Source organism: Dromiciops gliroides, chromosome 4, assembly GCF_019393635.1.
Source record: "Dromiciops gliroides isolate mDroGli1 chromosome 4, mDroGli1.pri, whole genome shotgun sequence".
NCBI lineage: Eukaryota > Metazoa > Chordata > Mammalia > Microbiotheria > Microbiotheriidae > Dromiciops > Dromiciops gliroides.
Window position 1 is genome coordinate 445,715,251 of NC_057864.1, and position 22,247 is coordinate 445,737,497.

General features: G+C 42.0%; 1 protein-coding gene across 1 annotated transcript in view; it reads left to right on the forward strand.

Annotated features, from left to right (window-relative positions):
• PTGFRN (prostaglandin F2 receptor inhibitor) overlaps positions 1-22,247 on the forward strand; it is an 86,512-nt gene that overhangs the window by 54,690 nt on the left and 9,575 nt on the right. The window contains exons 5-7 of the mRNA XM_043999517.1: positions 7,773-8,198; positions 10,678-11,097; positions 17,070-17,177. Of these exons, the coding sequence (XP_043855452.1) occupies positions 7,773-8,198; positions 10,678-11,097; positions 17,070-17,177 (954 nt within the window). The remainder of the gene's footprint in view (positions 1-7,772; positions 8,199-10,677; positions 11,098-17,069; positions 17,178-22,247) is intronic.

Sequence of the window (22,247 nt, forward strand, 5' to 3'; positions counted from 1 at the left end):
AATAAAAAGTCTATCTAGAAAACCAGAAGCTTCTTCCACTTACTAGTCTGGGAGATAAATTAAGGGAAAGGTTAAGTAGGGTAGATTTATGATCTAATATCCAATTTTAAATCTCACAATATTCTAAAATTAGCTCTCTTTCCACTGTCCTGGGCTTCATTCATTTAGTAAACCTTTCTTGAGGGCCTAGTTATGTGCAGGGTGCTGTGTTTGCCACTCTCACCTTTGTTTTGGTTCGAACCTACGATTTCATTGGTGTAGCTGTCTTTGGATGCAGAGGCTCCCCCAGCCAATGAGGACTAATGGCTGTTCCATGGTTTCCTGTCTGCTGCCAGGGATGCTCTGGGGTTAAGTGACTTCCCCTGGGGCATCTTGCTCGTGTCTGTTAGCCTTCTGTCTGCCAAACAGGGCTGCTTCTCCCTTTGGAGAATAAAAATATGAATAGAACAAAGTCCGTGCTCCTCGGGAGCAAAGGAAGGCTGCCCTCCCCACCCCCAACCCACCTCCCTATTGCTCTGGGAACTTTAATAATAATCAGTGTTCCCAGTGCTACTGAAAGGGTGAGATTCATTATCCTTCTGCCTTCCCAAACCACAGCAGCCTTGTCTGGCCAGGACTGTCCTGAATGTGTCTGAATGATTCCAATGGAAGGTTCTAAGATCAAGGACTAGCTCACATTTTTATCTTTAGGCTCACAGTATTCATTTGCTTATCTTCCTCCCTTCTTTCCTCCCTCCTTTCCTTTCTTTTCTTCCTCCCTTCCTTCCTTCCTCCCTTCCCTTCTCTTCTTCCCTTCTTTTCTTTCTTCCTTCCTTCCCTCCCTTCCTCCCTTCTTTCCCAAACTAGTAAAGGAATTCAGCTAGATGCATACCTCCAAATACTAGTGAATTTCACTGGTCTTATTGTCTTCTCCATCACTACAAATACCTCTAGATCATGAAAGTGGCACATTATAGTAGAAAGACTCTGAAAGGTCTGAATTTGAATTCCACCTCTGACCCTTTTCAGTTGTGTGACTTTGTACAAATCACTTTACCTCTTTGAAGTTGTTTCCTCATCTGTAAAATGGGAATAACCAGACCTATCTCATAGTTTTGATCTCATAGGATCAAATGAGACAACAAAGATGTTAAAACTCTTTGTAAATTACCATGATTTTGATTATTTGTATTTTACAAATGGGGAAACTGGGACCCAGAGAGGTTCAGTGACTTGCCCGTGATTAAAGTGATTGAGAAGAGTAATTTCTAAGACCCCAGACACTAGCACATACACACACACACACACACACACACACACACACACACACACACACACACACACACACACACACACCCTCCCCTTCCTTGTCCTTCTGGTGGGGAGACTCCAAACTTAAGCTAGTTCTTTGACCAGAGATGTGCTACTAAATGTTTAACAACCAGCATGGGGGGTGAGGGGCAGGGAGCAGGGGAAGGAATGCATGACACATGAGACAGCTAAATGGTGCCATAGTGCACGGAGCACTGGGCCTGGAGTCAGGAAGACCTGAAATAAAATCCAGCCTCAGGCTCTTACTAGCTGTGTGACCCTGGGCAAGTCATTTCACCCTGTTTGCCTCAGTTTCCTCCTCTGTAAAAATGAGCTAGAGAAGGAAATAGCAAACTGCTCCAATCTCTGCCAAAAAAAAAAAAATAACCAAATGGGGTCAGAAAGAGTCAGACACGACTGAAACTACTGAACAACAACATAGATGACACACTTTTGAGTTTTATCTGTGTTACTACCATTTTCTGCATCATTTTCTTAAACACAGGCAACAAAAAACTAACTTAAACCCTGATTTGTAGCATTCGCCAATTTCTGAGGTATAAATGCTCACACTGAAAACTTAATGATGAGCTCTTTGGAGACTATTTGAGGTGTTCTAGTTCACTCCCATCTTAGGCTCATTATTCATTTCCAGTTCCACACTCAGACCCCTTCTAGCTTAATGGGACCTTCTGGCACTTGTGTTCCACTCGCATTGCCTCTAGGGAGTCACCTTTTTGCCAGGATGGGGCAGCAGAGTGGCCCATGAGTGGAAAAACACATGGAGGAAGCTAGAATGATCTCCGTGTGATCCAAGTATAGAGGGGAAAGATTCAGGGAAGGTTTCATGGAAGAAATCCTGAAAGTTAGCTAGGAATTTGACAGATGGCAGTAGGGGAAAGGAGAGTGCCCCAGATGGGAGGAAGAGCATGAGCAAAGACACAGAGAGGCTGAAAAGTGTAAAGTATGTATTCTGTGAGAGTAGTAAAGCTGGAGAATATGTGACTTGCTCAAAGTCACACTGCTAGCCAGCAGCAGATCTGAAACTAATCTGTCTCCTAACCCTTTGTCTAGTGCTCTTTTTACTACATTAGAAAGGGAGAGTGGAACATTAGAGAGAGGACTGAAGGGCTCATCAGAAACCTTTCCTCTCATCCTCATGAGTGGTGTGACCTAGAACAAGGCATTTCATCTTTTTTGGACTTAATTTCTTCATTTGAAAAATGACCACCAAAAAAAAATTTTTTTTTAAAAGTAATTAGAAAAATGACCACAATGGACTAGGTTCTTGTTCTCTCTCTCTCTCTCTCTCTCTCTCTCTCTCTCTCTCTCTCTCTCTCTCTCTCTCTCTCTCTCTCTCTCTCTCTCGGTTAAGTGACTTGCTCAGGGTCATACAGCTAATAAGTGCCTGAGGCTGTATTTGACTCCAAGGCTGATGCTCTATCTACTGCACCACTAGCCACCCCTAAGAATATCTCTTTAAGAATGAGATTCTATGATATTTTAAAAATGTGTTTCTATCAGTATTCATCAGCATTAGTTTTCCTGAGGAGTTAATATGGTGACTCTACAGAGTGGCCAATTTTGCTTCCAAATAAGGAGAAACCTCCTAATCATCAGAATTGTTCAGTCTCAGAGGCTACATGAGAAGATAATGAGTGTCCCATCACTAGAGGTCTTCATAGCAACCTTGTGAGTGGGTACTATTATGATCCCCATTTTATCATCAAAGAAACTGAGACACAGAAGTTAAGTGACTTGCCCAGGGTAACACAGCTAATAAGTGTCTGAGGCCAGATTTGAACTCGTGATGGGCACTATGCTGCCACCTAGCTGCTCAATATGTTACAACAATAATTTCTAGCTGCAGATGATAATCTATAGTTTCACAAAGAATTGTAAACATTTTGTACCTTTGGGAACATCAAAGAGAATTAGACACTAAGGTGGCTTTTCTTCAGGAAAGGATGTTTCCAGTCAGTGATCAGGATGAATCATTGATAGCAAAAATGGCAGAGACAATGGCCAACACTTCTACTGATTCAAATTCAGTTCATAAAGAGGAATTCTGGTCTTTCTCATCTTCATACAAAGGGGAGGAAATTCACAATTCCATTCCATCTCTTGGGCCCTAAATGATTAAGTCACTTGGCTTAGTCAGGAAGCTGTAAATTTCATCCAATGTGTAAATCACCAAAGATGTGCTCCATGACCTCAGCAGTTTATAATCTAGATGAGTCATATGTAAAACTAAACTGTTTAGTCAAGGTGATTTGGATGAAGAGGGGTTGGGAAGTTGAGAATGAGATGTATGTTTATAGAATCATGGAAAGCCAGTGCTAGAGGGAACTTTAGAGATCATCTAATATGAGGGAAAATGAGGCTCAGAGAGGTCAAAATGACTTGCCCAGGGTTATATGGCTAGTAAGTATCAGAGCCAAGATGCAAACAGAGATTTTCTTGCGCCAAGTCCTGCTGTCCTTATTTATTGTTGTTCAGCCCTGTCCAACTCTTCATGACCCCATTTAGGGTTTTCTTGGCAAACACACTGGAGTGGTTTGTCATTTCCTTCTCCATTTTATTTTTAGAGATGAGGAAACTGAGGCAAACAGAGTTAAGTGACTTGTTCCCAGTCATACAGCTAGTAAGAGTCTTAAGGGCAAACTTAAACTCAGGAAGATGAGTCTTTCTGACTTCAGGTCCAGTGCACTATGCACTATGGCGCCACTTTGCTGCTATTATAGAACAGCATGAATGATTGAATGGAAAAGTTTCCATTTCTATAGGAAATATTATAACTATGGAAACTCCTTGAATATGGGGACTATTATTTTAGCTTTGTATCCCCAGGACCAACCTAACATTTATTTATCCTGCTTGTCATTTTTTTTCTTTTTTCTTTTTTTAGTATGGCAATTGGGGTTAAGTGACTTGTTCAGGGTCACACAGCTAGTGTCAAGTGTCTAAGGTCAGATTTGAACTCAGGTTCTCCTGACTCCAGGACCGGTGCTCTATCCACTGCGCCACCTAGCTGTCCCGCTTGTCATTTCTTATAGCACAGTAATATTCCATCACCATCATATACCACAACTTGTTTAGCCATTCGCCAATTGATGGGCATTCCTTAGATTTCCAGTTCTTAGTCCATCAAAAAAAAGATCTGCTAGAAATATTTTTTTTACAAATAGGTCTTTTTCTCTTTTGGGGGATGTCTTTGGGACTGGATCAAAGGGTATAAACAGTTCTATAGCCCTTTGGGCATAATTCCGAATTGCTCTCTAGAATGTTTGGATCAGCTCACAGCTCCACCAACAGTGGATTAGTGGCCAGCTTTCCCACATTCCCTCCAACATCCAACATTTTCCTTTTTTTTTTTTTTAGTGAGGCAATTGGGGTTAAGTGACTTGCCCAGGGTCACACTGCTAGTAAGTGTTAAGTGTCTGTGGCTGGATTTGAACTCAAGTACTCCTGACTCCAGGGCTGGTGCTCTATCCACTGTGCCATCTACCTGCCCCCCTTTTTTGTTATTTTTACCACTCTGATCCTACCTAGCATGTATATGGTGTTTTAAGATTCGCGTCTAGCCTACTGCTTAATAAAAAGCCCAAGCTGCTGTCTGATGACCTGGGTTCAAGACTGGAACACCTAATACTTGTATGACCTTGGGCAAGTCATTTAACTTCCCTGGGCTTCAGGGTTCTCACTTGAAAATGAAGGAGATTGGACTTGATGGAGTGAGATAGCTTCTGAAGATTTTCCAGCTCTAAATTGGAGATCTCTATGAGTGTTTTAAAATTTCTGAGAAGCATCTTTACACGAGCTTCATTTCTTGCCAAGGTTATCAGTGTTGTTTAGGTTTAGAAACAAATTTTTTCCTAGATCCTTCTGGTGCAATCAGAAGAGCCTTCCTTGGGCTTAAATTGCCATGAGAAGTGATAGAAAGACAAACAACACCAGGAGGCTGGAGGCCAGGATTCAAGTCCTGAATTTGCCCCCTGTGAGCTCTGTGACTTTTTTTTTTCCAAGGCAATGGGGTTTAAATGACTTGCCCAGGGTCACACAGCTAGTAAGGGTCAATTGTCTGAGGCCGGATTTGAACTCAGGTCCTCCTGAATCCAGGGCCAGTGCTTTATCCACTGTGCCATGTAGAAATATTTTTGATGATTAGCCTAATTTTGCGGGGCTAAAACTGACTGGAGGACTAATCTGGGGGCTTTTGACTATTTGGCTATCTGACTGCTGTTAATTTAGTATGGGCCATTTATAAAGTTCCACCACACTGCTCCCAAATTGATAAGCTAAAGATTAAGAAGCCTCTTAACTAAATAATCAAAGCAGAGTTTATTTATGAGATACTATTGAAAATTAAGAATACAGGGAAATAAAATGTACAACCTGACTGCGTTGTGGCACTTCTCTTTCCACTGGGTCTCTTTGGAACTTCTTGAATACAATAGGGGCCTTAGCCGCAAGAGGCCTTAGGGCACTCAGGTCCTTTATTCTAACTCCGAACCCCTTTCACTTTGTAAATCCCCCTGCTTCTAACTTTCCTCTCCTTACTGCCACCGCTGAACCCCTGTGTTTCTCTCTCACCAACCTTCTGTCTATCTGCTCCGTCAGTCTGCCCTTTGGCTTCTCTTTTCCCTGCTCCTAGTCCTTCCCGTCTTCTCCTGCGTCCTTGTAGCCCCGTCTCTAGTCTGATCCTCTTCTCAGCCTCTCTCGTCTGTCCCTGTCTGCCCTCCTCTAGTCAGAAACCCCCTGAGTCTAACCCCTAGGTCTATATATACCTTTTCTTCTCTCCACTCAAATCTCGGGGCTTTTTGCACCCACACACCAAGCTAATCCGCCAGCCAGGGCTGCGTCTGGGGCTGGGGGCACGCTCAAGCATCCCGTGCCTCAGCACAGGCTCTCTGGGATCTTTCACATAGCTCTGCTCAGGTTGGAGGGAGCTGGGGGCTTTTTGGCTCAGCTGAAGCAGAGGGGGAGGGGAAGAGACCCTGAGGGCCTAAGGCTTTCTAATCTCAGCCTAAAGGTAGGGTCCCTAAATCAAAATAAATTTCCACAGCCACCTAGCTGCCCCTAGATCTGTGACTTTTGTGAAGCACACCTTCGGGCCTCAGCTCCCGCATCTATTAAAGGGGAGTTGGGCTGGACGATGCCACATTCTCTTCTGGCTCGAGCATTTTGTCATTTGTATATAGTAGGATAGATGCTTAATGGACTATTACTGAAACATATCACAGTGAAATGCCACATGGTGTGCAAATGAGTTCTGGATTGGGAGTGAGAGGGCCAGGGATAAACTCTGGAAGTTTGTGATTCTGTTATTTCTTTTTTTCTTTCCTTTCCTTTTCATTTCTTTCTTTTTTCTTTCTCTTTCTTTTCTTTCTTTCTCTTTTCTTTTTCTTTATTTCCTTCCTTCCTTCCCTCCCTTACTTCCTCCTTTCTTTTCTACTTTCTCTTCCTCCTTTTTCTTCCTTTCTTTCTTCCTTCCTCCTTTTCCCTCTCCCTTCTTCCCTCTTCTTCTTCCTTCTTCTTTTTCTCTGTCTCTACCTCTCTTTCTGTCTCTGTGTTTCTCTCTCTCTCTCTCTCTCTCTCTCTCTCTCCCCCCCCTGCCCCCCCCCATAGGAGATGCCATATGCAGATGAGAAGTTTTTCTAGAGGGTCTCCTGGGACACTTAAAAGTTAACCTTACCCAGAGTCACACTGTCGCAGGGTATTGAACTCAGGCTTCTTGATTCCAAAGCCAGTCCTCTATGTACTCCATGACACCTCTCCCCAGTTCTAATTCTTAATACATTTTAGACTTGAGGGTCAGTTTTAGAGAAACTTGGGAAAACTAAGATCAACTGATGCAGAGTAAAGTGAACAGAACCAGGAGAATATTTGATGCCACAACAGTATTGTGGAAATAAGCCATTTTGAAAGACTTCAGAATTCTGATCAGAACAATGATTGGTTGGGATGACAGGATTAATGACAGAGTGGGCTGCCAACCTCCTGCCACAGAATTGACACAGTTTTCAGATCGCCAATGTCGGGATGGGATTTTCCTGACACTGCATATTTGTTAAAATGGTTTGTTTTTCTTTTCTCTTTTTTATTTCCTAGTGGCTAGGTGGTGGTAGGGAGTGTGGGGAACAGAGATAGGGTAGCAAAATCCCACAAAAAACAAAAAAAGGAGGGTCATTGGCTTCTCTTTAAGACATACACAGAAGAGACCAGAAAAAAAGGCCAGAAAGAGTCACAAACAAGGTGTCTTTGAACACTGCTGGTCAAATCTATTACAGATTTTAAAAGAAAAGCTAAGTGAACTTTATAAGAGGTCTGCAGTTTCATATACAATCTTCATTTTCTGTTGTACTTTGTATATGCAAATGCCAATTTTATTTGATGTTTAACCTTAGAATGAAATGAATAAACACAGTGGCAGGTTGCTCTTTCTGATCCCCCCTTTTTCCTTTTTCCTTTTTCCTTCACAGAGCCACTGTTTGAGGTGCTGCTAAATGCTTCCAAAGTCCCTGAGTATCTGGATGATCCCACGGAGCTGGAGTGTCAAATAGCGGATGTGAGGAACGCAGACCCCAATGTCCGCTTCACTGTTTCTTGGTACTACAGGATGGACTCGCGCAGTGATGAAGTTGTGTCTGATGAGCTACTTGCCTCCATGGATGGGGACTGGACCCTGAGATTTGGGGAGAGGAGCAGGCAGAGGGCACAGAATGGGGAGATTATTTTCTCCAGGGAGGATAGGGCCAGGTTCAGTTTTCGTATTCAGAGGACTTCAGAGGGAGACAGAGGAAATTACTACTGTATTGTGTCTGCATGGACCAGACAGCGTAACAAAAGCTGGATGAAAAGCAAGGAGGTCGTATCCAAGCCTGTCAACATTTTTTGGATTGCAGAAGGTAGGAGCTCTGGGCTTACTGATTGCTCTTTTTCATAGAGGATTAGCAGCTGTCATGGTACCTAGAAGCCTCATAGATAGCAATGCCTTCTTATCTGGGTTAATGATATTTTTTATTTTATTTATTTATTTATTTATTTTGAGTGAGGCAATTGGGGTTAAGTGACTTGCCCAGGGTCACACAGCTAGTAAGTGTTAAGTGTCTGAGGCCGGATTTGAACTCAGGTACTCCTGAATCCAGGGCCAGTGCTTTATCCACTGCGCCACCTAGCCGCCCCTGGGTTAATGATATTTAAAGAACTTGCAGCACTTAATATTTAAGTGTCCAGTAGAACCACCCTCCCCCCTGCTCCCCATGAAAATGATGGTGTTGGGTAGGGAAAGTCTATGTTATGTGCTCTCCCTGTTGATAATGAATTCTACTTTACTAGATATAGCAGGGATATAACTTGACCTAGAGTATAACTCATTGTGTGTATACACACACACTTATTCAATATCCCAAACACATCTAATCATTCAGGTTCAAAAATGCCAATCAGTGCATGCAAAAGGAAAATTTTAAGTATTGAGAAGAAATGTGAACTAATAAAGCATTAAAAAAATCCACATTGTAGACCATCAGAGACAGTGCTGCAACAATAAAAGAAACATCAATAGGTGGAAGTATTATGCCAATAACCCCAATTTCCCATAAGCCTGTGTTTTTTATTGGACAGTTTTGCATAACAACATGATTTTTAGGAACAGCTATCTGATGTTATAGCAGCATTAACTGTACTTAATCCATAAGCTCTGAGGTCTAGTATTGAAGTATGTGAATTGTACAGAATGTCCCAAAAGTCTTAAGTTTTGATCTGTTGAAGCTTTAAACCGTACTAAGACTTTTCAGACACTGTATATAATTCTTTTTTTCTTCTACTATATGGTAAGCTCCACAGGACAGGGACAGTCTTATTCTTTGTACTCCCCACAGTGCCTTGCACACAGAAGGTATTCAGGAAGTATTTGCTGACTGAGTTTTCTGAAGCACCTAAAGGCAATCCCTCCCTCTTATCATATCTTGTTCCTTTTTCTCTACCCTTTTTGTACCACACCATTCCTCTACCACGTCCCTCTCTCCACAGAAACCTCCACTTCAGCAAGCAGCACTTACTATATGCTCAGCCAGACACTAGAATCAGAATCTGGGGCATTTCAATTCATTTCAGTAGATATTTATTAAGTGCCTACTATGTGTACAGCCCATGGTATAGTGAGTAAGCATGAGGACCTTTTTATTCCCCAGGATGAAAATGGTAATGGTGATTTTTCCATAGTGCTTTCAGAATTTATGTAGCATTTTCCTCATGTTTTTTGCTTTCAGGTAAAATAGGTGGGTAGCACAAGCATCACGATTTCCATTTTGCAAGTAAGAAAACTTAAAGCTCAGGAATTAAGGGACTTGTTAGGGAGTTTAAAAAATCAGATTTATTTAGGACCCCAATGACCTTTATTAAACACTTATAATATTCCAGGCATAGTTAGGTAGTGAACACATGCAAAAGTGGATAAGTCTGCACTCTAGGAGCTTAAATTCTAATAGGAGATAACAGTGCATAGAGGGGATTGATGGCCAGACAAAGTTTTGGATGAGCAAGCCACAGAGATTATGAATGAGGCTGTGGGTCAGTAGATCGCCACGTCCTTTCCAGTACTGATAGTTGTATGGATGTTATTTTCCAGAGTAGGGGATGGAAAATAGGGATAAAGGGGTGGAGAGGAATACACATTGGCAGGACAGGTCATAGTGTGTCCATGCTGGGTCAACCCTGGTGTCCTGCTTGATGGCTTGTGAAACATGGTCTTACACGGGCTAGAGTGGATTTTAATGAGTTCTCATTTACTCATCCACCAATCAGGACAAATTCCAAAGGCTGAGCAAAGGGGAGTAAGACAGGAAGTCCTCCTCTGAACTGAGTAGCCCTAGGTCCCACCTCTGGGCCCCACCATTTTTGCTTGCTGAACTGGATTGCCTGTGGGATGAGGAGGTAGGGCAAAAGTGTGCAGGAAGGGGGCAAAGGGAGATGACAAATATGGGGTAGAAGGGAGAGGGAACTGTCTTTGTACAGTACCAATAATCCTGGAGCTATCCAAAGCCATCCAGAGTACCCTATTAGGGACAGTAGTGGCCTCCCTAGATTTTTCCCAGTTCACCTTCTAATCCATGTTCCAGTAGCCCAGAACCAAAATTTCCCCAACCTGTCTCCCCTCCCCTCTGTGGTTGGAGCTCATCCTGCCATCTCCCTCATTAGTGATTTTCAGCTTGTCTTCCAAGCCACATTTTTTTCTCCTCCTTGACTCTCTAGCTTTTGGGAGCAAGTGCATGTCTAGGACAGTGTTCAAATGAGCGAGCACTTCTTTGATAGATATCTGGGAGCAAAAAGTCCGACTTTCACAAGTCCCTTCTGTAATTAATTTCTTTTGATGCTTCATTTCAGATTCTGTGCTCCTCGTGAAGGCAAGGAAGGCAAAGCCTTTCTTTGCCGCAGGAAATACTTTTGAGATGACTTGCAAGGTTTCCTCCGTGCACATAAAGACTCCTCGGTATTCAGTCCTCGTCACAGCTGAGAAACCTGCGGCAGACCCCTTTAGCCCCAATGAGACAAAGCACATCATCTCCTTAGACCAGGATTCGGTGGTAAAACTAGAGAATTGGACCGATGAGGCCCGGGCGGATGGAGTCGTATTGGAAAAGGTCCAAGAGGATGAATTCCGCTATCGAATGTACCAGACTCAACTGTCCGATGCTGGGCTCTACCGCTGTGTGGTGACAGCCTGGTCCCCTGCTGGAGGCAACCTATGGAGAGAAGCAGGGACCAGTTTATCTAATCCAATTCAGATAGACTTCCAAACCACAGGTTGGTACAGAATTGAGGTAGAATCATAGAAGAGTAGAATTGCAGAGCTCAGTGTCACCTTAGAGGTAATCTAAGCCAACCCCCTCATTTTACAGAAGAGTAAACTGAGGTTGAGTGAGGGGAAGCGGTTTGGGGGGGCTTTTGGTTGTTGTTTTTTGTTTTTTTGCCCAAGGTAACATAGTGCTTTGGGCTGGGGAGTGTAATGCTGAAATGCACTGTAACTTTTATTAGTCTGACTTATCAAGGCAGCATGACATAGTAAATAAAAGATCTGGCTTTGGAATCAAGAAGATCTGGGTGCAAATCCTGCCTTTGAGACATAAAAGCTCTATGACATGGGTAAAGTGCTTCCCCTATCTTGAGTTACAAGCAATTTTCTAAGACTATAAGTAACAGGTGAGTGGCTGATTGGAATCAGTGGAAGGAATCTCTATGCTGATGAAATGACAGGTGCAGACTTCCCCTAGCCTTCCCTGTCCCCCTCCCCCTTTTAAAAAATATCAAAGCAGTATTTCCATACAGGGGAAGACAGTTTCATCTTCATTCCATTGGCATTGCATCTGGCTTGGCAAACAACGCCCTCCTTGCTTGTGTGCTTGGCAGAGTACCCAGGGCAGCTGTGTCGAAATGGAGTGTGTCTGTCTGTCTTTGCTAAGAACAGCAATGACTAATAGATAGATTTTTAAAAATTTGTGGGTCTCAAAAGTCTTAGTGCAGTTTTTACCTTTAACAGCTTAATAAGCCTGTATAAAGGAAAAATGAGGCCAGTTCATCACAAATTTCAAATTGCTGACTTACCATTTTGTGGGACTAAGCTTGGGCCACTGAAAATTCCTCATCCATTTTCCCCAGCCCTGGGATACAGAAAGGGAAAGGGATATTTTTTATGAGGCACAGTCTACTTCTCCTAATGATTCTTGTGACTGCCATCTTGATGCCTAATTAGAAGTCATTTCCATGATGACTCTTCATTTATTCCTTTATCTTTTCTAAACTAAGAATTCAAGAATTGATTACATATAGAAAATATTCTTCAATTTCCCAGGTTGGAAGAGAAGGTCATGTGATGCTTGTCTACGTTGTCTGTAGCTTCTGGACTGAAATTAGCACCCTGAGCTCTTTCCCCATCTTACCAAACCTTTGGGATTGTTTGTTCAGTTTTGTGGGAGATTCCCTTGTTTCATTTAAAATAAGTCACCCTCAAAACCAAATCTCCGCGCTTCAGACAGCACTCCATACATCCTTATAACAAAAGAGCAATCACTTACGTGTGCAGCAAACCTTAAGCCATGTCTCATAATGTATCTCTCCCGGGTGACTAATTCCCCTCTCTTCCTCTGGCCACATCTCATTTTTCCTTGGGTATTCCCCTTGGTGCTTTTCTACTGGTTACTACTTTGCTTTATTTTTAATGACTCAGGATATTGGTGGGGAGTAGAATCTATATTAATGTGATCAAAAGTTGTCTTTTATATCTCTGTTGTTTGTTCAGTTCACCAGATGTTTGTAAGCATTGTGTCCAAAGGCACTGTTGCTTGGTCCCAAGGATTCAAAGACAATAAAGAAACACCTACTCCTACCCCCCCACCCCCTACCCCCACCAAGGAGGGTATGTTCTTGTGGGGTATATGACACATGTACACCACAAAATAAATATGAGACAATTTGAATATGAGGAGATCACTAACTGGGGGGAATCAGAAAACACCGGAGGACCTGAATTGAACCTAGAGATTGCTAATAGATGGAGGTGAAAAGAGTGTGTATGTTGAGGGGGGGGAACAGTCTATGTTTTTGCAGAGACTGGGAGAAAATAGATGGAGAGTGAGATTTGGGGAACAGTCAATAGGAAGGCTTGTCTGGAACAGAGTATGTAAAGGAAGATACTATGAGCTGAGTCTGGAAAGATAGATGGAAAGCCATCCGTGAGTAGCCCTATGTTCCAGGCTGAGGAGCTGATATTTTATCCTGAAGATTTCTGAGCGGGCCTGAGATGGTCACACTGTGAGTGAGACTAGAGGTGCTTCAGGAAGATTTTTCTGGCAGCTCTTTGGGGAATGGATTGGAGAAGTGACAACCTAGACGTGGATGCACAGAGAGGTTCTATTAATGATTTTATTACTAGCAGTTCAGGTCAGAGGTGATGAGGGTCTGAACTTGGAGAGTATTTTGAAAGGCAGGGTGGTCCAGTGCACTCTCCAGGAGATTGGGAGTTGAGAGATCTCAAGTAACTTGCCTCATGTCACTTAAACTCTTAGGAGCATATTGTCAGGGCTGGAAAGGCTCTATGCCTGAGATGAGCTGTTCTACCTCCTGAATTTTAGAAATGAGGGAACTGAGACTCAAGTAGGGAACCCTTGACTAGCACTTTGGTCTCCTGATTCTTAGTTCAGATGCCTCTTTCCCATCTAGGAAATTAGTGTATTGTAGTAGAATGGGCACAGACCCCAGTCAGGGAACCTAGGTTTGGATGCTGGCTCACTCTGTTTAACTCTAGGCAAGTTGTTTCAACTCCCTAGGCCTCAATTCTCTTATCTATAAAGCCACATGAGCTTTAACACCCCTTCAAACTTTTTTTCCCTGATCCTGTTAAGTTAATTGGTCAGATTCCAATTCAAGAAATACCATTATTACAAAATTTCAGTATAATGAAAGCATTTCAAAGCTTAAACTAAAGACCTGTGGTAACAGTATTGTCTTCATTACAAACAAATTGCCACTATGCATAATAATCACAGCATCCTGGAGCCCTCTGGCCCCCATCAATCTTGAACCTAGCATCAGTATTGTGGTGGAAACTTCATCCTGAACCATGGCTAACAGGGAAAATGAGAAATACAGGCACATTTAAATTGAGGTTTTCCTGAGGAAATCTGAAAAATTTCAGAAAAGTACTAGCTGTGTGACCCTGGGCAAGTCATTTAACCCTTTTTGCCTCAGTTTCCTCACCTGTCAAACCACCAGGAGAAGGAAATGGCAAGCCACTCCAGTATCTTTGTTTAAGAAAATCCCCAATGGGGTCATGAAAAGTCAGACACAATTGAAATGACCAAACCAAAAAAAATATTGTGATCATTTTATCCTGTTTCTACTAAGTTTTGAATAAGATACATCCCCATACAGCTTTGAAAAATAGCGTATCCCTGTTGGGCATTAGCAGGTCAGTCTAGATGTCACCTCACTACTACAAGGCAAAGAGGAAGACCAAGACCTAAAAAGAGTCAAGTAACTCTTGGGAAGGGAGAGAGCAAGGCTGGCCTGAGATAAAGCTGGAAGAAAAATTTGTCTTTAGCCCTTTTCCTTTCTGAGGCCTTCTTAGCTGCTTGGCCACTCCTCTCTTGCTCCTCTCATAACTCAGCATATTTATGCCAGCCAAGCCTAGAATCCAAAATTGCCTGTCTTGTTCTTTGATGTTCCCTGTTCCTGAATTACACCCCCCACCCCAATCCAAATTTCCATTCCCTTGATACTGTAAGGGGCTAAAATTCTAGCTAGTCTGTCTAAAATATCTAATGAGTGGTCGCCAATAAATTATAAGCTTTAGCAAGAGTTAGACTTTTAAGCATTTATTAAGGAAAATAAGAATTTGGCGAAGAGGCCTAGATTCATCTGTCTATCAAAGGGAGAGCGCATTTTAGCTCCACTCTCCAAAAGAGTCCAGACAAAAGAGAGTGAGAGCACCAGCCTCGCCCCCTCTTCCTCCCACAAGCAAACATCACTTCCTGATACCAAAAGAAAAGCCTCATGTCTTGCCCTCTGGCGCCTTCTCCTTATGGCGGAGCTTTCCTACAGTAAGTCTCCAGCAGGTGGCGTCATTCCAATCATTACAATACTCTTTGTTAAGAAAGCAATATGATTGAAATTTGATTAAATGGTATTATTACAAAATACCCTCCCCATATAGAATTTTTTTGTACCCTGCTGTTTATTGGGGGGTGGGGTGGGGGATGGGCAAAGAAGGGTAGCTTTTCTTTACCTCTGCTTTGGCTGCCAGCTTCTGAATATGGCCACTTTTATTTCCCTCTTTGTCTTATCAGAGAAGAGATAGTTATTTTTCATGGGCATTGCTTGAAAAACCCCAAAATCGACAGTCCATAGCTATGGTCTATTTTCTTTACTTCTTAGAGGTTTGGACAGGGCCTATTTATAGCCCTGGGAATCCTGGCTGATAGGTATGCCCATCCCGAGGTAACGGGAGCATGCACAGGTTGGACAATGAGGTCCTGACCTGGGGGGAAATGCAGTTTATTCTAGTTTTCACTCTTTCCTCAAATTAGAACCAGGGGGAAAACAACAAATTGGTCTGATGGAGGTTGAGGCTAGAGGCCACAATATCTAACCTCTTTATCCAAGACTACCCCTTACTTCTAGCTGACTTTAAGGCTAGGTGACTCAGTGGATAGAACACAGCCTGGAGTCAGGAAGATCTGAGTTCAAATCCAGCCTCAGGAACTTACTAGCTATGTGACCCTGGGCAAGTCACTTAACCTCTGCTTACCTTAATCCACTGAAGAAGGAAATGGCAAACTACTCCAGTATCTTTACCTTACCCTATATGGGATCATAAAGAGTCAGATATAGATAAATGACAATGGAAAGAGTATGGAGCAGGAGTGAAATGACTCAGGTTTGATTCTTGGCTTATTTCAACATGGGTGAGTCACTTAACACCCATAGGCCTAAGTGTCTTCATCTGTAAAATGAAAGCATTGGTCTAAATGACCTCTGTGGTCGCTTCCAACTCTGAATCTACCAACCAGTGATTCATTTTCATTTATGTGAATGGTTTGTTGTGTACATCTAATTACTGTGTAAAACAATGGCACTTATGCTTGTCATTAAGTATATATCAAATTAATATTGCTATTAAGATATTATTTAATTGCTGTGCTCAGCTCTACTTTATATGAGTTGCTTTGTAACACTTACCAGCTCACAACTGAGAAAATGAGAGGGAACATTGTTCCCCACCTTGGAGTTAACTTCTATTTGTCACTAGATATATGATCTACCTTATAAGGATCCAAGGAGAGGTATGATTCTCAGTCAGTCCCCTTTTCAAACAACTTCATCATTACTCTCTGTATTCTTGGCAGGGGTTGGGGGGGATGGTGTTCTCAGAGAAACTGGTGGGAAAATTCCAGTCCCTCTAGAGGTAAAATTCCAAGGGGGATATGCAGTGCCCACCACCACCAAGACATCCAAGGTCATTACCCAGAAGTGAACCCTACCAATAACAATAAGCCAGGGACCTTCTGCAGGGCCTGCAAATGAGCCTCCTTCATTTGGCATCACAGAAGGGAAAAGGAAGAAGAATATACTCTTGATTTTCAGGTGCAATTCATTTGAGTGATGAAATAATGAGATTTAGCAGATACTCAAAGACCCACCAGGAGATTAATCTAGACTGATTGAATCAAGTGAGAGTGATTGACTGCTGATTAGCCTACTTCAGGTTAACTGGATTGTAATCACACCTTGAGAACACCTTCAGAACCAATGGATTTGGATGACACCAACCAATCAGCTTGAAGCAGTGTATAAGGACCGCCTCTGTTCCAGACCTATAAAAAGCTTCCACAGTCAGTTTGCTGGAGAGAGTTCATGATTGAAGCAGGCTTGTGGCAGAGGACTTGAGGAAGAACCAGACCAGGCTGGAACTCTAGGCTAAACAGGCTTTTTTCTTAACTTTCTGAACTCCATGGGAATATTTGTATGCTTTAATAAATGTTTAATGCCCAAGGACTGGTGCTAAAGCTTCTAATTTAAGGCGACCACAATTTAGATTTTAAACATCATATTTGACAGAGTTAGGCTTTTGGCATCTGAATGAAGAAAAGATCTTTTAGCTGATGTTCTAAGTGAGAAAAAGCTATATGTTTTTAAACTCATGTAAAAATGTATCTAAGAGTCTGAGGTAAATTTTGAACAAAGACAATAGGAATAATGGGACCACAATTCTTTTCTTCCAGGTCCCATATTTAACGTCTCAGTGCATTCTGATACTCCAACAGTATATCGAGGGGATCTGATTAAACTGTTCTGCATTATCTCTCTGGAAGGAGCAGCCCTCGACCCAGGTATTTATTCATTTTTCCTCTTCATTTTATAGGGGGGGAAGGGGTAGTAATGCTTATATATTTTTTCCATGTACATATTTTATTCCATTAACCTTTATTAAGTACCTATTATGTGTTAGACACTAGGTTAGATGCTAGGGAGACAAAAATAGAAAATAGTCTATGCCTTCGGGGATAGAAACCAATAAACCAAAAAAATATATATATACATATGTTTAAACTGAATGAAAAAAATTATATATAAATACATATACATGTAAATATGTATGTGTTTTTGTGTGTATGTGTGTGTATATCTTGCTTACTATATGCCAGAACTTGTATTAGGGATACAAATACAAGAAAGCCCACAAGGGATTCCAAAATGGAAGCAGACAGCACGTAGGAGAGAGTCCATCTTGGAAAGGGGGAAAGGTGGATGGAGGCTGCATGTGAGAGCATGACGTGGAGACAACAAGAAAATGGTGTGTTGGGCTTAGGATTGGACAAAGCGGAGATCAGAGATTGGGGTCCAGGTTCTCAGGGGCTGGAGTTGAGCTTTTGAAGGGAAGAGGTGAAGGTGGTAGTCACTAGAGTGCTTGAAGATGACTGGGAAGTGCCAAAACAAATACAAATTATGCCCTCTACTAGATTATAAACTCTTGAAAGGGAAGGACTGTGTCTTATGCATACTAATATCCCCCAATTATAATAGGCACTTGATAAGTATTTAAAAGAGTGAATGAACAAGTGAGTAATCTTAAGAGGAATCACTTATCCATTAAGTGCATTGCAAATATGTCCAAGATACAACTTTTTCCCCCCTCACTTCATGACCAAACAGGTCATAGAAAGGGTCTCTCTATCTCATTTTGCTTTAAATGCCTGAAGAAAGTACAGATCTGTTCCCTGTTCCTCTTGTCCCAGTATCTCATGAGTCCCATTTCGACTTCTTGTGTGCCATGATGTTGTTATCCTTAGATGTAATGGAGCTAACTGATAAGTACTCAGATTAAGGTCCCCCATTGCAGAGAACCCAAGAAGCAGAACAGGTGGTCAGAAAGAGGCAGGGGCAGTAATCTGCCCTTTCCCCAGCCCCCATCCATTTGCTTATACTGATGTTGTTGCATTCTCCGTTCTACCTATACACTAGTACTATTCACCTAAATAGTGCCTCTCATGTGGTGACCATGTTCTTTTAATACAGGAACTACTCAGCAGACTTGAGGCCCAGTCACAAACAGGCTAGTTGTAGCTTGAGTTAAACCTGCTAAATGGTTTATTTTCTTCTTTTAGTCAAACAAGCATTTATTAAGGTTCTATTATATATACTGGGCCCTGTGCTAGTGGTTGGAGAATGCAGTGACAGAAAAGAAACAGTTCCTTTTTCCAAGGACCTTACTTACTATTAAAAGTGTGTAGGGGGGTGGGGTTTGACATCTGCATATACAATTGTATACAAAACAAATAGTAATTGGAAGGCACCATTAGCAGCTATTAGGGGGATCAGGAAAGGCTTCATGTAGAAGGTGAGACTTCTGCTGAACTTTGAAGGAAATTAGAAATTCCAAGAGACAGAGATGAGTAGGGAGTGCATTCCAGCCAGGAGAAATAGACTGGGAAGAGGTACAAAGGTGGGAAAGGAAATTTCATGTATGAGGACCAGCAAAAAGGTCACTTTGGCTGGATTGTAGAATGGGTAGAGTTGGCTGGGTCCAGGCCTTCTTAGGACAAATACAGAACTCTTTCTACTATTAAAAGTCACCATAGGGGCAGCTAGGTGGTGCAGTGGATAGAGGACCGGCCCTGGATTCAGGAGGACCTGAGTTCAAATCTGGCCTCAGACACTTGATACTTACTAGCTGTGTGACCTTGGGCAAGTCACTTAACCCCAATTGCCTCACCAAAAAAAAAAGTCACCATAGAGGGATGTAAGTTAAAGAATTGAACTTTAAGATGATGAGGAAGGGAAGAATTTATAGGAAATAAGAATTGAAATAACATCTGCTTTAGATTTACTAGTTGGTAAATACTATTCACAGAAACAAGTAAAGGCCCTATTCCTTGGGTGAGCTACCATTATTGTCTTTGAGGGCCAGCAGTAAAAGAACACAAAGAAAAATGGTGTTTCTCAAGGCACGATGGAAAAGTAGGAGTAAAGGGGAAAGGAGATAGGAAAGCTTTTTTTTTTTCAGTTGTCCACCTCAAATTTAACCAAGCTTTAATTTTGACTAAAACTTATTTGAAGCAAAATCATAGGGTTGGAAAAGATCACAGACACCATCTGCCCCAACCCAAGTGGTCCCCACCATGTCTTCCCCCAAATCTCTTCTGGGGCGAAATTTCCCCAGTTCTTTCAGTCAATACTTGTGTGATCTGATCATCAATCTCCTCATTATCTTGGTCACTATCTTCTGGGTGATCTCCAGCTTGTCAGTGTCCTACCTAAAACTGAAACACACACACACACACACACACACACACACACACACACAAAATGCCTGACCAGGTTAAAGTACAGTGGGCTTGTCACCTCCCATGTTCTGATCACCATTCATTTTTCCATGCCACATTAGCATCTATTTTTTTTGTTTTGTTTTGTTTTTGTGAGGCAGTTGGGGTCAAGTGACTTGCCCAAGGTCTGAAGCCAGATTTGAACTCGGGTCCTCCTGACTCCAGGGTCGGTGCTCTATCCGCTGCACCACCTAGCTGCCCTAGCATCTACTTTTATTTGTTTTTGTTTGTTTGTTTGTTTTGATTTGGCGGGGCAATGAGGGTTAAGTGACTTGCCCAGGGTCACACAGCTAGTAAGTGTCCAGTGTCTGAGACCGGGTTTGAACTCAGATTCTCCTGAATCCAAAGGCAGTGCTTTATCCACTGCGCCACCTGGCTGCCCCCTAGCATCTACTTTTTAAAAATCTAACATATAATGATTACAGCAATGAATGAACATCTTGTAAACTATATAATATCCCCTAATAGTCTATAGACCTTGCCCAAAAAAGTAATAAACTGAGTCTGATATGATCTGACCTTAATGAAATCATGCTGACTCTTGGTGGTGATCATTGTTTTCTTTTCTAGGTCATTTTACCATCCTTCTAATAATGCTTTCTAGAATTTTGCCAAGAATTGAAATCGGGGGCAGCTAGGTGGCGCAGTGGATAAAGCACTGGCCCTGGATTCAGGAGTACCTGAGTTCAAATCCGGCCTCAGACACTTGACACTTACTAGCTGTGTGACCTTGGGCAAATCACTTAACCCCCATTGTCCCACCAAAAAAAAAAAAAAAAAAAAAGAATTGAAATCACACTTACTGACCTAAACTTCAAAGGCTCCACTTCCTTTTGTTTTTTAAAATCAGGACATTTGTCTGTCTGTAGTCTCTCAGTTCTTTCCCCATTCTTTCAAAATATACTAATAAGGGAGGGGCAGATCAGTGGCTCAGTGGATAAAGCACCAGTCCTGGATTTAGGAGGACCTGAGTTCAAATTCAGCCTCAGACACTTGGCACTTACTATCTGTGTGACCCTGGGCAAGTCACTTAACCCTCATTGCCCCACCAGAAAAAAAAAAAAGATATACTAATAAGGGTTTGGCAATCTCACATCTGCCAGTTCTTTTAGAATTCTGTCATATAGTTTGGGCCTGGTGTTGGAACTCATCAAGGGCAGCTAAGCACTGTCCTAGTATTTCCTTACTTATATTGTTTCACATCACTATTAACCTGCTTCATTCTGTTCTTTCCAGTGTAAGGATCATTCTCCTTGGCAGAGAAAACAGAACCAAAATAAGAGGTGAACTCTCTACTCTCCATCATCCATTTTCATCATATCATCTACCCCATAGCAGCAATTCTCTCTTTGATCCTCTTCTTTTTCCCAGTCTAGCTTTAAAAAAATCATTTTTGCTGTCTTAAACATTCATCACTAGCCTTCTCATTCCAATTTTTTTTTTTTAGCACTCCTGACACTATTCTTCTAGAACTTGCTTTTGTATTCACCCTCAATTCCCTGCCCTGGCTCCTTTTCTCTGCAAATGCCTTTTTAAAATCTAAGTTAGTCGATGAGCTCTGTATCTATCTCTGTCTTCTTAGACAGCCTCTCATTTTTTTTCCTCTTTGGAAATGTTTTTGTTTGTAATTTCAAAATTTCTTTCATGAGAGCTCTCCATAACTCTTGGGCTACCTACCTTCCCTTGTAGAATTTTAGGCCAGAGATCCCACCTATCTTTTCTGTTAACCCTTTGAAATCTATTCTTCCCAAACCTATATATCCACTGTCACTACACTCTCTTGCCTCCATACTGGGTTCGTGAACTGAGGAATAGAGTTAAAAGAGTATGGTGGGATGAGAGGATGAAGAGAATATGCAGGGAGAAAGGGTGGGTTTGGCCTCTATGACTAAATGGTTTAGACCAAAGCTTCTTAAACTGTGGGGTGCGACACCACATGGGGTCACATAACTGAATATGGGGGTTGCAAAAAATTTGGTAGTAAATGTTTGATTTTTATACCTATTTTATATACCTCTATACTCGGGGTCATATAAAAATGTATTGGGTGAAAAGGGGTCATCAGTGGAAAAAGCTTAAGAAGCCCTGGTGTAGAAAAGTCAAGGGAAGGTAAAGACTAAAAAAAAGGCGGGGGGGGGGGCCCTTTGGACATTGGGAAATCATTGGTGACCTTGGTACTGTTTGGGTGGAATGGTACAGAAATCTAATGGCAAGAAATTGAAAAATGTTTACGTATGCCAGGCCTCATTTTCCTTAGATGTACAGTGGGTTGGAGGAGATGAAATCTAAAGGAATTTAGTTGTCTTTAGAGTAAAGACTATTGATAATTTGGTCTTTGTATCCTCATCACCTAGCATAGGGCCTTATTCCCAGTTGGCACTTAATGAGTGTTGGGTTAAATTAAACCAGAAGAACTCTAACTCTTATGATCTTTTTCCTGAGCTCCCTATCTGGTTCTTCCTTCTCTCGGGCTCCTGGATTTCCTTCTATTACGCTATCTTCTTAATGTATAACACTATGCTACCAACTCTTTTATCCAGCAACAATCACAAGTCCCATTCCACCAAGTCTCAGTAT